The following is a 15,956-nucleotide window of genomic DNA, read 5'->3' as shown; positions in this document are numbered from 1 at the left end:
CCCTATGGTATTCACAGTACGAATTTTCGTCCCAGAATTTAGACTTCCTTTCGGGTTCGGGAGTAGGTCCGATGGGTTGGAGTTTACCTTGCTTCATTAACCTTTTTAGAGCGTTGGAGTAAGTGTCCCCAAGATTTGTGAATTTCCTTGGTGGGGTACTTTTCTTGGATGGCTCGAGAAGGTTAACTTCATCGGTTTTGCTAGTAGAGCCGTATGAACGACATGTGGAACCTTGATATCCTCGACCTACCGTTTTGGACAAGAGTCCTTTACGGATGTCATCTTCAATCCTTGTCCCTAGTACGGTTAAGTCCTTGAAAGTTTTGATGTTTTGGTATCTCAAATGATTGGCATAGATGGGTTTGAGATTATCCACAAACTTCTCCACAAGGGTAGCCTCATCCGGGCGTTCAACTAGTTGGGTGCTACTCTTCCTCCACCTACTTAGGAAGTCGGTGAATCCTTCTTTGTCATTTTGGGTAAGAACCTCTAGAGTACGCATGTTTACTTGGATCTCGGCATTATCCGCGTATTGTTTAGAAAATTCGATTGCGGCATCCTCCCAAGTAGCGACCTTCTTGTGATCTAAGGAGTAGAACCATTGCTTTGGGATAGTGTCAAGAGATGAAGGAAAGATCCTTAAGAACATTTCGGGTTTGATGCCTTTGATAGACATGTAATCCTTGAAGGCACGGATGTGGTTCAAAGGGTTCTCATGCCCCTTGAATTTAGGGATATCCGTCATATTGAAGTTGGTTGGCAATTTGGAATTGACGGCCTCATACTTGTGATTGTTCTCCCTATAAATGTCATCCCCCTTAAGGTACATCAATTGCTCCTCTAAGTATTGGAGTCTTTTCTCAGCTACAGTCATCCCCATGAGAGGATTTTCATCCTTGGATTCATTATCAGAGTCACCTAGTACTTCACTTTCATGAGGGGACAACCTTCCCTCTACGGCATAGATACGGCCTTCGATGAGTTCAAGGCGGTCATAGACTTGGTCTTGGGTGACTTGCATTTGAAGGGAAATATCCGTAAAATTCCCTTAAATTTTAGGACAATAACGTATCTTTAACATGTGATTATTGTCATAAACGAAAAATACAAGAGAAACGATAAAGGTAAAAGAATTAACCTCGGGTCCTTTGTGAATACGGCCTAAGAACAGAAATCAATATAGATTTCCTCCTAATCGTTGCACCCAAGACCGTCTGAGACTATGCCCCTTGTGCTAGAAAGTACTCTCTAATTGCCTTGCAATATTGAGAGAGTTTTGTGAGGTTTTCGATGTGAGATCTAGGTTTCAGAGAGAATGCCTCCAAAACCTAATTTTTTTGTGCAAAAATGAATGAATTAGGTCAAAAAGGAGAGAGGCTCTCCTTTTTGCTCACTCGGTCCGTGGGTCTCAAGGGGAGGGAGTGGGCTTTCCACTTTCTCCTCATTTTAACTCGTGGTCCGACTCAAATGCTAAAATGTATATGACGGGTTTTTATTATAAATCGTCATCGGTTATCGGTTATTAAAATATCAACTAGTAACATGACTCAGTCGATATATTAATACTTGTCCGACAATGACAATATTGTATAACAAATTAATTCAATATACATTAATTAAATATAATCGTTTATATTCAATTTACGAAATAACTGCTTAATTCGCCTTAGCCATTATTATTTAATCCGTATTAAATAAATATCTCAACATCGGGTTTGACTAATTATTAGTCAATAATAACTCCGACTAACTGCTTAGTCATATTAGGCATCAACATGACTGTATTTTCATACTGTCACATCTCTCAAACGTATCCTATAGGTGTGACTTTTAGGGACCAGTTGATCACCGCCATCTGTATGACAATAACGTCAAACTTATCTAGCAAGCCAACCGTTATTGATAAACGTGGACCAACTGATAATAATACAAAAGTATACCCTTTGATCCTTTTAGAGATTTAAATGTTATTGCACTAACTGTAGAGGACACCAGCCCCGACAAGCTCCCACTTGTCCGTACAAGTGTATGTGCAATAACGTTATCCGCACTAACTGGAGGACACGGCTCTAACAAACTCCCACTTGTCCGTACAAGTGTATGTGCAATAACCGATTCTCATATCCATTTAAAATTTCTCCCACTCAATGTAAAACAATTTGCAGATCCGTATCCGCAAAGGTCGTATTTTACAATCGATCTGTATCAAGAGTGGTTTCCCCGACTAGAAAGTAACTTAACTGATAAAAACGAATCCGTATTCGAGCATGGCCATGCATTTCGATTCTGACTCCTCGAGTGGCCCTGAGAAATATCGAGTACCTGATAAAGGCTGAATATTTCCTTCAACTCGACTCCTGCCGATCTAAGCACAGCATGAAATGACCCAGAAACAATCTACTTGGCCCCCTGTTACGGATGACCGTGAGAAAGAAACCAAAGTCAACCAAAATCTGCCTTAGTCTCAAGAGACAGTCGATAGTCAAAAGAATCGACTCTTAGGATCACCATGGAGGTCCTATCCACGACCTGGCACCGAATGTTATAAAACATTTAGGACTCCATGTCGATGTCATAATTGTGTCCTACGAGATATCAGTATAACTCGCCTCTGTGATTGGTCAGTCAACCTTTTGACTTATGGCTCGTTGAACCCACCATCAACCAACGTCACAAAATAATTGCCAGCGTTATCAGCTCACGTGGGCAATTAAGGACCAAAAATATAATGTTTGTTCAGTTCACTTTGTGGTGTTCAAAATTGTCGTACAAATCCACATGAAAAACAAAATATATAAATATCAAAATGATGATGTCGTATAGAGTACAAAAGAGAATGAATCTAATCCATAAAAGAGTACTACAACTCAGGAACACGTTTAATTCCCATGGAATTAACATGCCCTTCATGCTTATCTTGTCGTAGTGGTTTAGTGAGAGGATCTGCTATATTATCATCTCAGTATCTTTTCTATCACTACCTCCTTTTGTTCCACGTAATCTCGGATTAGATGAGCTTTCCGTTGTACATGTCTAGACTTGTTGCTAGACTTAGGCTCCTTAGCTTGGAAGATGGCACCTCTATTGTCGCAATAGATGGTGATCGGGTCATTCGAACTAGGCACTACAGATAGTCCTTGTAAGAATTGACGCATCCATATCGCTTCCTTTGCAGCTTCAGACACGGCATAGTACTCGGACTCAGTCGTAGAATCTGCTGTAGCACTTTGTTTGGGACTCTTCCAGCTGACTGCAGCGCCATTAAGAGTAAAAACGAATCCAGACTGAGATTTCGAGTCATCTCGATCCGTTTGGAAGCTAGGATCTGCGTAACCGGTTACGCATAGCTTTTGTTCGCCTCCATAAGTCAATGCCCAATCTTTAGTCCTCCGTAAGTACTTAAGAATGTTCTTGACAGCCACCCAATGTGATTCACCTGGATGCTGTTGGAATCGACTTGTCATACTCAATGCATATGCCACGTCCGGACGTGTGCATATCATGGCATACATGATTGATCCTATAGCCGAGGCATAAGGAATCCGTGTCATGCGCTCTTTCTCTTCCGGTGTCTTTGGTGCCTGAGACTTGCTCAAATGCACCCCTGGAGCCATAGGAAGAAACCCCTTTTTGGAGTTAGTCATGCTGAATCTCTCTAGGATCTTGTCTATGTAAGACTCCTGACTGAGAGATAATATCCCACGTGATCTATCTCGATAGATACGGATGCCCAAAATTCTTTGTGCCTCACCCAGATCTTTCATCTGGAAATGGTTCTTCAACCATACTTTTACCGAAGTTAAGAGAGGTATGTCATTCCCAATCAGGAGTATGTCATCGACATATAATATTAGGAAGACAATTTTACTCCCACTCGACTTGATGTATAGACATGGTTCCTCGACCGATCGAGTAAAACCATTTTCTTTTATCACCTGGTCGAAACGATGATTCCATCTCCGAGAAGCTTGCTTAAGTCCATAAATGGAACGCTTAAGCTTGCATACTTTCTTAGGATGTTCGGGATCGATGAAACCTTCGGGTTGTACCATGTACAACTCTTCCTCCAAATAACCGTTTAAGAAGGCCGTTTTCACATCCATCTGCCAAATTTCATAGTCATGAAAAGCGGCAATCGTTAAGATAATCCGAATGGAACGCAGCATGACTACGGGTGCAAAAATTTCATCGTAGTGCAGACCTAGCAGTTGGGTGAAACCTTTAGCAACTAGTCGTGCTTTATAGATATCTTGTTGACCTTCCACAGAATGCTTTATCTTGTAAAGCCATTTGCATTGAAGGGGACGAACCTTAGCAGGTAAGTCAACAAGATCCCATACGTTGTTCTCATACATGGAGTCCATCTCGGATTGCATGGCCTCAAGCCATAGCTTTGAGTCGGAACTAGTCATGGCACCTTTATAGGTTGCGGGTTCACTACTTGTTAAGAGTAGAATGTCATCTATGTCATGTTCCTCGACCATACCAATGTATCTGTCCGGAGGAATAGAGACTCTTCCCGACCTCCTAGGTTCCTCGAATGTTCACCACAAAGGGATTGAAGGAACTGGTTCCTCCAATGGTTGCTCGGTATTTGGTTCCGAATCTCCGATGACTCGAAGGTTCTATTACTCTTCGCATTCTCGAGAAACTCCTTCTCTAAGAATGTCGCACTAGCCGCAACAAATACACGTTGTTCGGTTGGCGAATAGAAGTAATGACCAAATGTTCCTTTCGGATAACCTATAAAGTATGTCTTGACCGATCGCGGGCCGAGCTTATCCTCGTGTCTCCACTTGACATAAGCCTCGCAGCCCCAAACCCGTATAAAGGACAAGTTAGGGACCGTTCCCTTCCATAGTTCATATGGAGTCTTGTCAACGGCTGTAGACGGACTTCGGTTAAGTATTAGAGCAGCTGACAGAAGAGCATAACCCCACAATGAGTCAGGCAACACGGTGTGACTCATCATGGATCGAACCATGTCAAGTAGTGTTCGATTTCTCCGTTCGGACACACCATTCAACTGTGGTGTTCCAGGTGGAGTTAACTGTAAGGCAATCCCACAGTCCTTAAGGTGTTGATCAAACTCGTGAGAAAGATACTCGCCACCACGGTCTGATCGTAGTGTTTTAATCTTTCTACCCAGTTGGTTCTCAGACGATTCTGGTATTCTTTGAATTTCTCAAAGGATTCACTTTTGTGCTTCATCAAGTAGACATAGCCATATCTACTTAAATCATCCGTGAAAGTGATGAAATACCTATAGCCTTCTCGTGCGGTGATTGACATAGGTCCACACACATCCGTATGTATGAGTCCTAATAGGTCGCCAGCCGCGCATTCCAACACCTTTGAAGGAAATTCGAGTCATCTTGCCAATGAGACATGATTCACACGTGCCAAATGATTGAAAATCAAAGGCCGAGATAGCTCCATTCTTTATGAGCTATTTTACGCGTTTCTCATTAATGTGTCCCATACGGCAGTGCCATAGATACGTTTGATCTTTGTCACCAACCTTTAACTTCTTATTCATTACGTGCAATATTTCGGTGGTCTGATCTAAAACATAAATTCCGTTCATGGAGACTGCCTTGCCATAAATCATATCGTGTAATGAGAAAATGCAACTATTATTCTCTATTACAAATGAAAAACCAAGTTTGTCAAGTGCGGCCCGAAATAATGTTTTTAGAAAGACTGGGTACATAATAGCAGTTATATAAAAATAACTCAAATCCGCTAGGAAGCTGGATCACGTATGTTCCCCTCGAGACGGCAGCCACTCGTGCTCCATTCCCAACACGCAGGTCCACCTCACCCTTTACGAGGGGTTCGATGTTTCGGAGCCCCTGCACATGATTACACAGATGAGAACCACAACCAGTATCTAGTACCCAAGTTTCGTAACTTGCGTGGTTAATCTCAATCATATGAATAAAAGTAGAAGTAGTAGAAGACATACCAACAGGAGTAACGCGACCTGCTTTTATGTCCTCATGGTATACAGGACATGTACGCCTCCAATGCCCAGTCTTGTGGCAATAGTGGCATTCTATGTTACCAGTCTTGCTCTTTGTCGCACCTGATGAGGTGCTCGACTCACCAGGCCCACTCTTACCTGATCCCGACTTCTTAAACTTCGGTTTGCCTACCACTAGGTCTGCCTGAGCTTTGCCCTTACCCTTGCCCTTGTTTGACACAACGAGAACATCCTGTTTCAAGCTCCCACTAAACTTCATATCCTTCTCGGTCTGTATGAGTAGGGAGTGTAGTTCATGAGGACTTTTCTTCAAATCATTCATATAGTAATTCGCTCTAAAGAGCGCAAAACCATCGTGGAGTGAATGAAGCATGCGGTCAATCACAATGTTCTCGCTGATTTTACAATCAAGCGCCTCCAGTTTCTCGACATTCTCAATCATGCTGAGAATGTGTGGGCTAACCGGTTGGCCCTTCTGGAGTTTCGCATCAAAGAAGCGAGTGGTATGCTCATAGGTCACGATTCTCGGTGCTTTCGAGAATTCCTTAGTGAGCGTGGTGAAAATCTTGTTTGCACCTTGGGCTATGAAGCGTTTCTGCAAATTGGATTCCATTGCAAAAATGAGTACGTTTTTAATCGCACCCGCTTCCATGACGAAATCGTTATACTTGGCGATCTCGTTAGCTCCGGCCGTGGGGCCTGGGTTTGATGGGATGGGCTCTGTCGGATATTTGAGCTTCCCGTCGGCGCGGCGCGATTTCGTAATGCCGCCTCCCGGTCCCGCGAAGTTTGATCCATCATTCTTCGATCGAGTAGACCGATTCATCCGATTCATGAAGATCCGAAGCCGGGACTCACGGTCCAATGTGGCACTTGGCATTGGGTCGTCGGCCACGACGACCATTTTGTTATTAGCGATTTAAGTGATCGTGATCTACACGGAAAAAGAAAGGAAAAACAAAACGAAATAAGCAACTCATCGAGGTGATTTAAGTCTATTTAAAATTCATTTTAATCGTGTAGACTCATTGCACTTGCATAATTGATCTCCCTCAAGAATAATACAAGTGATCCCAAGACTCAATTTCCGTAAATTGATAAGCCAACTGTTTAGCTAGTTCTATCGTTAGAACTCTTGGTCGATAGATTTCTGTAAATCCTATCTATAGTCCACCATAATCACAGGATCGTACGAGTGACCATAGTGTTGAGATAAAATAGGTCAATCAGTTCCAACTTACCCGACATAGAAGGGGTCATATTATGCCTACCGACATAGAAGGGATTCATTGGAGTTTGACCTATAAAGACTATTCTCAATTTTTGGTTATACGAGGAAGATCCCATCAACTTAGTTTTAATTCATTTTAAGTGAACGAAAAACTAGCATTGCGTGAATGAATTAATTTAGGTGATGGCTTATAAAAACGTGTGATATCTGTATATCATAGAAAACTAACGCGTAACCTCTATATGAGTCAGTTTTCATGCAAATATTAGGTGGTTTGGTTTTAGGCGGAAAATGATGCAAACTATCGTTACAATAAAAAATGTAAAAGAATGCAAAACGTAAATAAAAATCCTAGTGTGGCCTATCCTAGTAAAAAGAACATAATACAACTTTGGAATCCACCGTTGGACCCGAGAAGCTTGTCTTGAATTGATGTTCCATCTTTGTCCATGCAGCGGGAGTGAGCATCCGATCTCCATCTTTGGTCTTCTCAAAATTACAATTTAAAAATTATAAAATATAAACCTATTTACATTCTAAATAAAAAACTGTAATTACAAGGAAAAACCAAAACGGAGATACAAGATCTCAAAATACAACCAAGACCGTGTTCCATCATTACGGTAACACGTTCTACTAAGGCCACACTAAGTTACAACCGTTTGTAAAATTAAATATGTAATAAAACATTCAAGGCATTCAAATATAACGATAAATAAAAATGCATCAACTAAAATAAAAATTTATTCGTGACATAATTCCGTAATTATGTTAAATTTATCCAAACCACCTTTTAACGATTAAAATTATGTGACAAAACCGCTTCTATCAACTTAATTTTAATTCATGATAATCCGTTACTTTAAATTGCTTTAAAATAACTAAATGGTACATGAGTGAACCGTTTCACTATCGAGCGAATGCATAAAATCCGTATTATGCATATGTTATGGCCAAAATAAAATACCAAAAAAAAAATATTTTTTTTTTTATTTTAGCTGCAATTGCCGAGAGCAAAAAAACAAAAAAAAACATAAATTTTTTTTTCTTTTTCTCACGGCCTGACCGAGAGCTGCCCCAAAAAAATTATTTTATTTTTTTTTTTTCAATGGCTCATGCCGTGAGAAAAAACAGGCCAAACAAAATCGATTTGACAAAAACCAATTGCAATTTGAACATAATCCGTATTAAAACAAAAATTACAATTGACAAATCTTTAACATATTGCTATGATTATCGTTTAAAATAACAATATGCAAAGAACAAATCGAAAAACAAAATCAGACGATTGAGACTGATCAGCAGTAAGCCGTGTGGCACGGCTTCCAATGCAAAAAAAATAAAACCAGCCGTGTAAAAAAAAATTCGGCCGCACGTTTTTTTTATGCAAAACAACATCGTTTCAAATCTTTTTATGAAAATCACAATGAAAAATTTACGTGGCCTCGCTCTGATACCACTTGAAGGGAAATATCCGTAAAATTCCCTTAAATTTTAGGACTATAACGTATCTTTAACATGTGATTATTGTCATAAACGAAAAATACAAGAGAAACGATAAAGGTAAAAGAATTAACCTCGGGTCCTTTGTGAATACGGCCTAAGAACAGAAATCAATATAGATTTCCTCCTAATCGTTGCACCCAAGACCGTCTGAGACTATGCCCCTTGTCCTAGAAAGTACTCTCTAATTGCCTTGCAATATTGAGAGAGTTTTGTGAGGTTTTCGATGTGAGATCTAGGTTTCAGAGAGAATGCCTCCAAAACCTAATTTTTTTGTGCAAAAATGAATGAATTAGGTCAAAAAGGAGAGAGGCTCTCCTTTTTGCTCACTCGGTCCGTGGGTCTCAAGGGGAGGGAGTGGGCTTTCCACTTTCTCCTTATTTTAACTCGTGGTCCGACTCAAATGCTAAAATGTATATGACGGGTTTTTATTATAAATCGTCATCGGTTATCGGTTATTAAAATATCAACTAGTAACATGACTCAGTCGATATATTAATACTTGTCCGACAATGACAATATTGTATAACTAATTAATTCAATATACATTAATTAAATATAATCGTTTATATTCAATTTACGAATTAACTGCTTAATTCGCCTTAGCCATTATTATTTAATCTGTATTAAATAAATATCTCAACATCGCGTTTGACTAATTATTAGTCAATAATAACTCGACTAATCGCTTAGTCATATTAGGAATCAACATGATCGTATTTTCATCTTTGTCACATCTCTCAAACGTATCCTATAGGTGTGACTTTTAGGGACCAGTTGATCACCGCCATCTGTATGACAATAACGTCAAACTTATCTAGCAAGCCAACCGTTATTGATAAACGTGGACCAACTGATAATAATACAAAAGTATACCCTTTGATCCTTTTAGAGATTTAAATGTTATTGCACTAACTGTAGAGGACACCAGCCCCAATAGCATTTGGGCTAGCGCGGCTAGGATTCGATCATTACCATCTTGAAGTTGGTGGAGGTTTGTTTCGCTGGATCCAGGCATCTTGAAAACTGGATAAGAGATTGGCGACGAATCAAAACACGATCGACCATTCTAACACACTTGCTAAAAGAATAAATGTTTTGACTCGTGAAGTGGGTGTGTGCCACTTGTGTTGAGTGAGCTTTGAAGAAAGACAAGGTTTTTTGAAAATGTGTGTCCTAGTCAACTATATTGTAGTTGTAGGAGTGGACTCGAAGTGAGGTTTTGAAATGGGCTTGTGGCCCGAATTTTGACACGACAAACGGACAGAGTTTTGACCGGATTTTGCACTAATTGAAGGCCTATTTCGAAATTTTGTTTGAAAATGGGTTTTGATTTTTGAAAAATCGTCACGGTTTTGTTTAGAAATGGTGATCACGTAAGGTACACACATTTACACAAGCATTATAACGGGATGCTGAGTGCATTTAAAAGGGTTTTGGCTTAAAGGGTGGGTTGCCATACCGAACCATCAAACCCGAAGTCTGTGGAGAGGCTCGTACCAAACAAGAGTAAGGCCGATTCCTAGTCCATTTCCTCAAGTAGTGAAGGCCCTTGATACAAACAAGAGTAAGCATCATGGTATGGATGACGTCAATCGCTATCCATCCTTAGGCCCAAATAAGAATTAGGACCGTTTAGACGGGACGATTGGTCGAATGGGTTGGTTTGGGCCTAGGAAGGCCGAGTAAAACGATCTAGGAAGACCGGGTTATGAAAACCGACAATTGTCTTATACAAACTATTCCCTAACCTTGTTCAAGTTTCACCCTTGCTACACGTAAGTGTATTATCCCAGCGAGTCGCCAAACCGCGATGGACAGCGGGGGCCCACGGGGGCGCTTGGGAGGAAAAGAGAAACAAGCGTTTGCATTTTTGTATGGAGTCGCCACCAATTTTTATGGGAAATTGGAACCGTTCGAATACCTCGTGTCATGTCAAGACACAAAGTAGAGACATGAACACTAAGCAATCGTTACCCTTAGCATTCTATGTCTAGAATGACTCTCGTGGATGCCAATGAACACGGGTGTTCACAGATATCTGGAGTAAGGAGTGAGGGTACGTATTAGGAAGCTCTTTTGATCGAACACCTAATCCCGCCCGCCTCGATAGCGGCCTCTACTAATGATTAGGGAAGTTATTCGTACTTGATATATCGTCGGCTATATGCATGCAATGCAACATCCAAGTTTTAGTCCTAACATGTGAAAATTAACTAAGTCGGTTGACACGTAATTTAGCATACAATTGGGTCGAATTAGGGATTTAATGCTCAATTACATATGATAACATACAAATGATACAAGATACAATGACAAATACAATAAAGGAAATTACAATAATGAAAATTACAATAATTACAATGGACTAGGCGATTTATGTCGAAAATACCTTTAAAACGGATAATTTGAGAAAACGAATGAATAAAGGAATGAATTAACGAATAAGACAGAAGGTGATAATATGGTTAATAGTTAATTATACGTAAGCTAAATAACTAAGTCAAGGCGTAAAACGGAGTTGAGAGAAATTCAACCGAACAGTAGCAGTGATTCTTTGCGTCATTCTGACTCAATTCGGGTGTGAAGCCGAATGCGTGTTGTTAATACTCGTCGATGAATTTAAGGATTGATTAAATTATTTACTCGCATGAAAGTGATTAATAGGTTATTTAACATATGAATGGGTCATAAAAATAGCAAAACACGGATGAGACGAATGCAAACGAATTAAGATGGATTAATTACGGGGAGTGAAAGATATTAACAAATGAAACAAATTAAATCAATTAATTAGGTTAAACACAATGGATTAATGACGAATATGTGATAATAGACAGATGAAAACTATATCAAAGACGAATTCCGAAACCCAATATTGATGAATTGAATCTCTATAACCCTAATTGAATTTAATGACAAAAAACCCGCAAATATTGATTATAAGGGATTTAAGTCGGATTTGTGATGATTAAAACATATTAATGATGATGATTAGTGATATACATGTGAATTATATGCTATCACGATGAAGAGTTAACAAACAAACGAAACAAATAAAAGAATTTTGACGAATAACAGAGGACGAACGAAGAAGAAAGGAAGCATGAACCGTGGCGGCCCTCACGAAGAGCGCGCAAGATCTGCGCTCCTTCAAGAGGCGCACGATTCTTTGCGTCCTTTCTCGACTTGTTATCTGGAAATCCGTAAAAAGAGTTTTTAAAGCATGGTTTTAGAAATCGGTTTTAATGATATTTTCGACATAAATCTTACAATTGATGATACAATAATTAAAATACAATAAATAAAAAAGAGATTATACACCCTCAGACTTACATGTTGACGAAACGAGAAGGACTAAGATATCAATTAGTGATGCTCGGCGCGAATGCAAAGAGAGTGCCCTCGTAAGAGGAAAACGATTGGATTAATTAAGTTGATTGATGTGGAGTTGGTCAAATTGGTCGGTCATGCAAACGAGGCTGGTACTCAGAAGGATCCGAGTTTACGTGGTCGAATGTTCAAGCACGTAGACGCCAAAAAGTAAGAACAAAGTCTAGAATTCAAAGGGAGAAGAGAAGGGCGGACACTCGCGTGAGAAATATGAGGAGCGAAGGCTCCTATTTATACTAATCACGTGGAGGAATTAGGGTTTCGGAGACTCTTTGGAAGTGAATCTCGGAAAGATATGAAAAATATACGAGAAATACGCGAAAAGGGCATGGGAAGAGGCGCGGCGAACTGCGTCTCTTGGAAGAGGCGCAAAGACTGCTGCGTCTGTTCCCGAGGGTTTCCTCTGCGGAAGAAAGATTTCCGTGTTTAAGTTATGGTAGGACGGAAATAATTCGGTTTTCCTTAATATCTTATGCGAATATTACGGGAAATTGTTTACCAAAAGATAAAAATTATGAAATATGGAATAGAAATATCCGGAACATTCCAGAACATTCGACTCGGGATTTAACTAAGTTATCGAAAAATGGAGACGGTTTTAGGCCGGACTCCAAATGTACTCTAATTCATCACAAACGACCGTATTGGCACGTAGATGACAACTAAGAGGTAGACATTAATATTTCAGCAATCACTTGACGATAATCTTACGAATTGTCACAAATCGTTCCGCGTACCAAACATGCGGCCCAATCATCACCGGGTGGTTTGCCAGAGGTGCAGAAATGAGGTATCTACAATTCCGCCCATAACACCGATGCATCCGCCACATATGAGACGTTGTCGAGAATGGAGGGATCGATTGTGTTGCGAAGCCATTGCATGAGTGTATAGTGAACAGCCTCCCAATTGTCGAGATCAAATTTGCTCGTTGGTTTCTTGATCGAACCATCTATGAATCCGAATTTGCGTCTGGCTTTTAGAGACATCGTCATGGAGTGTTGCCAGACATGGTAATTGTCACGACGAAGCATGATATGAGATATTTTTGCGCCCGGACCATCTTGGGATCCGAGATAATAAGGGTTCGAAGGGTCGATTTTTGGAAATTCGATAGAGGAATCGCTCTTGTCAGCCATGGCGGCTGAATTTAGGATTTTCGTGGTTTTAGCTTTTTGTGATTTTAGGTTAGTTTTGATAAGAAATCCCTGATACCATGACAAGATAGTATGAGGGGAAAGGTTGAGTTTATTGGTAAATGTCCACTGGCTTATATAGTTACAATTCATTGTGTGAATACAATAATATTGCGATAAGATCTCCTATAATTACAGGATATCATTGACTAATAATATCTCATAATATCGGTGTAACCGATATTCCTAACAATGAGAGACCGTCTATCTTAAGGATTTAAGTAAACACAAATTCTCATTTGTGACGGCCGATTTCCGTCACAAGCTTGTGGCGGGTCAAGTAAAACCCACATAAGTGGATAAAACAAATCATTTGTAACTCCCTAGACACTTTAATTTTTGTCTTAAAAAACAACAAATTTTCATATTACGTAATTATTACGACGTACAAGTACATTTTGGTTTAAACCGATAACGTAAGTATGATGCCTGAAGTACAAGACATAAATTATTTCGTACGTACGAGATGACAAGTTATTAAATCTCACGCATTAAATTAAATGGTATAAAGCTTTTAGTGAGAATCAAATTAAAAACATTAATACGGAGTAATATATATTAGAAAAAACCCATTTATGTAAAGATGCAATAAGTTGGGTTTATGGCATTTGATGGCACCTCAATACTTGTTAAACAAAGTACAATTCACCTAAAAACCTAATAAGAACACAAATTCTCGAATAATACGATCTCATAACGTGAGACCGTCTCTTTGAAAAAAATTCTATAATTTGTTGCTAACAATAAAAGATCGATTATTCCGTAAATGAACCATAAACCGTCACAAAATATTATTGAAATAAGAATAGCGACTTCAATCTCATCTTCTCGTGGTATTATAAATAGCTGAATAGATACATATCTAAATCAATGAAAACTTATTTTCAGCTTCCAATGAATAATTTAATGGACAATTTTTTTTAAAGATATATTTAACATGTGTTTTTAAAACACAAATCAAAAAAGCTTTAAACCTAATTAACCATAAACACAAATTCTTGCTTAATAGTTTTGATGGTAAAACAGATTCAAGTATGTGGTTCGGTTTTACCATTAAAACGGTTATTATCGTCTTAAGCGAAACAAACTCTAATCTACAATTGCAAACTTGGTTTACCAATGAAGGTAGCAATACATTTCAAAAGCTCCTTAGCTTCATCACACTCAGGTTTATAAAGATGAAACACATGCCCTCTTCCTGGAGTCTCCCACATTGTAATTTCCCCCTTCCAATCACTTCCTTCCTTTAATAACTCATAGTATCTCACCGCTTTCCTCTTTAGGAAATCCTTCTCACCCACACATACCAGCACCCGCCCACATTGGAGTTCCCTTCTTAGCCGGCCCGGGTCCAAACCCGGATCCAACCTAACATCCCGCTCGACGTCCGTGGTCGGGCACAAGAACTCCCACAGTGGGTTCGCCCCGTCCTCCCCGAAAAACGGATGGACTAAGGCGAGTCCAGCTACTCGGGCCTTAGGCTCGAGCCCCTCACGCAACCCTGCCCGGACCACCATCTCGTGGGCAATGTTTGCACCCGCACTATCTCCGCCCAAATACACATTGTTGAAGTCGACAAATTGGTTCAGCCATGGGTCGGGCCCGTTTCCATCTGCATGGGCCGCGACCCAGCGGGCCACGGCCCATGAATCGTCGTAACAGACGGGGATGGGGAATTCGGGGGCAAGACGGTAATTAGGTGAGACCGCGATAATGCGGCCTTCGGAAACTAATGAATTTAGGTAATTATGGTAAATTGAGGAGGAAGAGGAGTAGAGGCAGAAGGCACCACCATGGATGTAGATCAAGAGGGGTAATTTGGGCATTTCTGATACGTTGTCGGGCATGTAAATGCGGGCAGAAATTCCTAGAGGTGTTGTAACGTCTTTGGAATGTACGCGGCGTTTTGGGTCGTAAGACGGTGGAACGACATCGTCTTGGTGGAGTCTTTCAACAGTACCGTTTTTATAGACTTTAATACGAGGAGAGAAGTCATGGAGTACTTCTGATGTGCGTTGAACTTCCATTGTTTATTGTTTATTTCTTGGTTTTAATAAATTGTCAAAGGAGAGAAACAAATAATAATAAAAAGAATATAGAGATTTTTTTTTTGTAGGGAATTAGGGAGTATGGAAGGACGGGGGAAGAGGGTATATGAGGTATGAGGATTGAGGATTGAGGATTGAGGACAGTGGATGTTCACGTGTTATTAATTAATGTATGGTTGCAAATTGCAATGCATTTGTAGTAAGCAATTGATTGAAAAAATATAAGCCAAGTAATATTTTTTGTTCGTAGTTGTTATATAAAACTTTTTAAAACGAACATTAATGTAAAATTAAGAGTAAAATATCAAAAACTCCTTTTTATATACATTTTTTTAAAAAATTACTCCCTTTTATAAATTTTTTTAAAATTTACTACCTTTAAATTGCCAAACGTTAAAATTTGCTACCAAAATTCATCTCAGGCGAATCAACAAGGGATATTCCGGCGAGTTTAAATTTTTCCCTCCAAATGTGATTTTTTCTAACGAAAATACCCCTCTCCTTATTTTATTATATCCTATACACTTAGTCATTAGCCTCTGTTACTTTGTCTTCCCCTCTCTCCCCCATTAATCTGAACATAGATGAAATTAAATGCT

General features: G+C 39.6%; 1 protein-coding gene across 1 annotated transcript; it reads right to left on the bottom strand.

The window, feature by feature from the left end:
* Window positions 1-14,078: 14,078 nt before the first annotated feature.
* Window positions 14,079-15,518, bottom strand: LOC141616752 (putative carboxylesterase 2). The gene has a single exon (XM_074433887.1). The coding sequence runs from the start codon at window positions 15,334-15,336 to the stop codon at window positions 14,404-14,406; it is 933 nt and encodes a 310-aa protein (XP_074289988.1). The 5' UTR covers window positions 15,337-15,518; the 3' UTR covers window positions 14,079-14,403.
* Between the last annotated feature and the right edge of the window lie 438 nt (window positions 15,519-15,956).

This window comes from Silene latifolia, chromosome X, assembly GCF_048544455.1.
Source record: "Silene latifolia isolate original U9 population chromosome X, ASM4854445v1, whole genome shotgun sequence".
Taxonomy (NCBI): domain Eukaryota; kingdom Viridiplantae; phylum Streptophyta; class Magnoliopsida; order Caryophyllales; family Caryophyllaceae; genus Silene; species Silene latifolia.
Note: the sequence above shows the minus strand (reverse complement) of the source record. Positions and strands in the feature narration are given on the sequence as shown.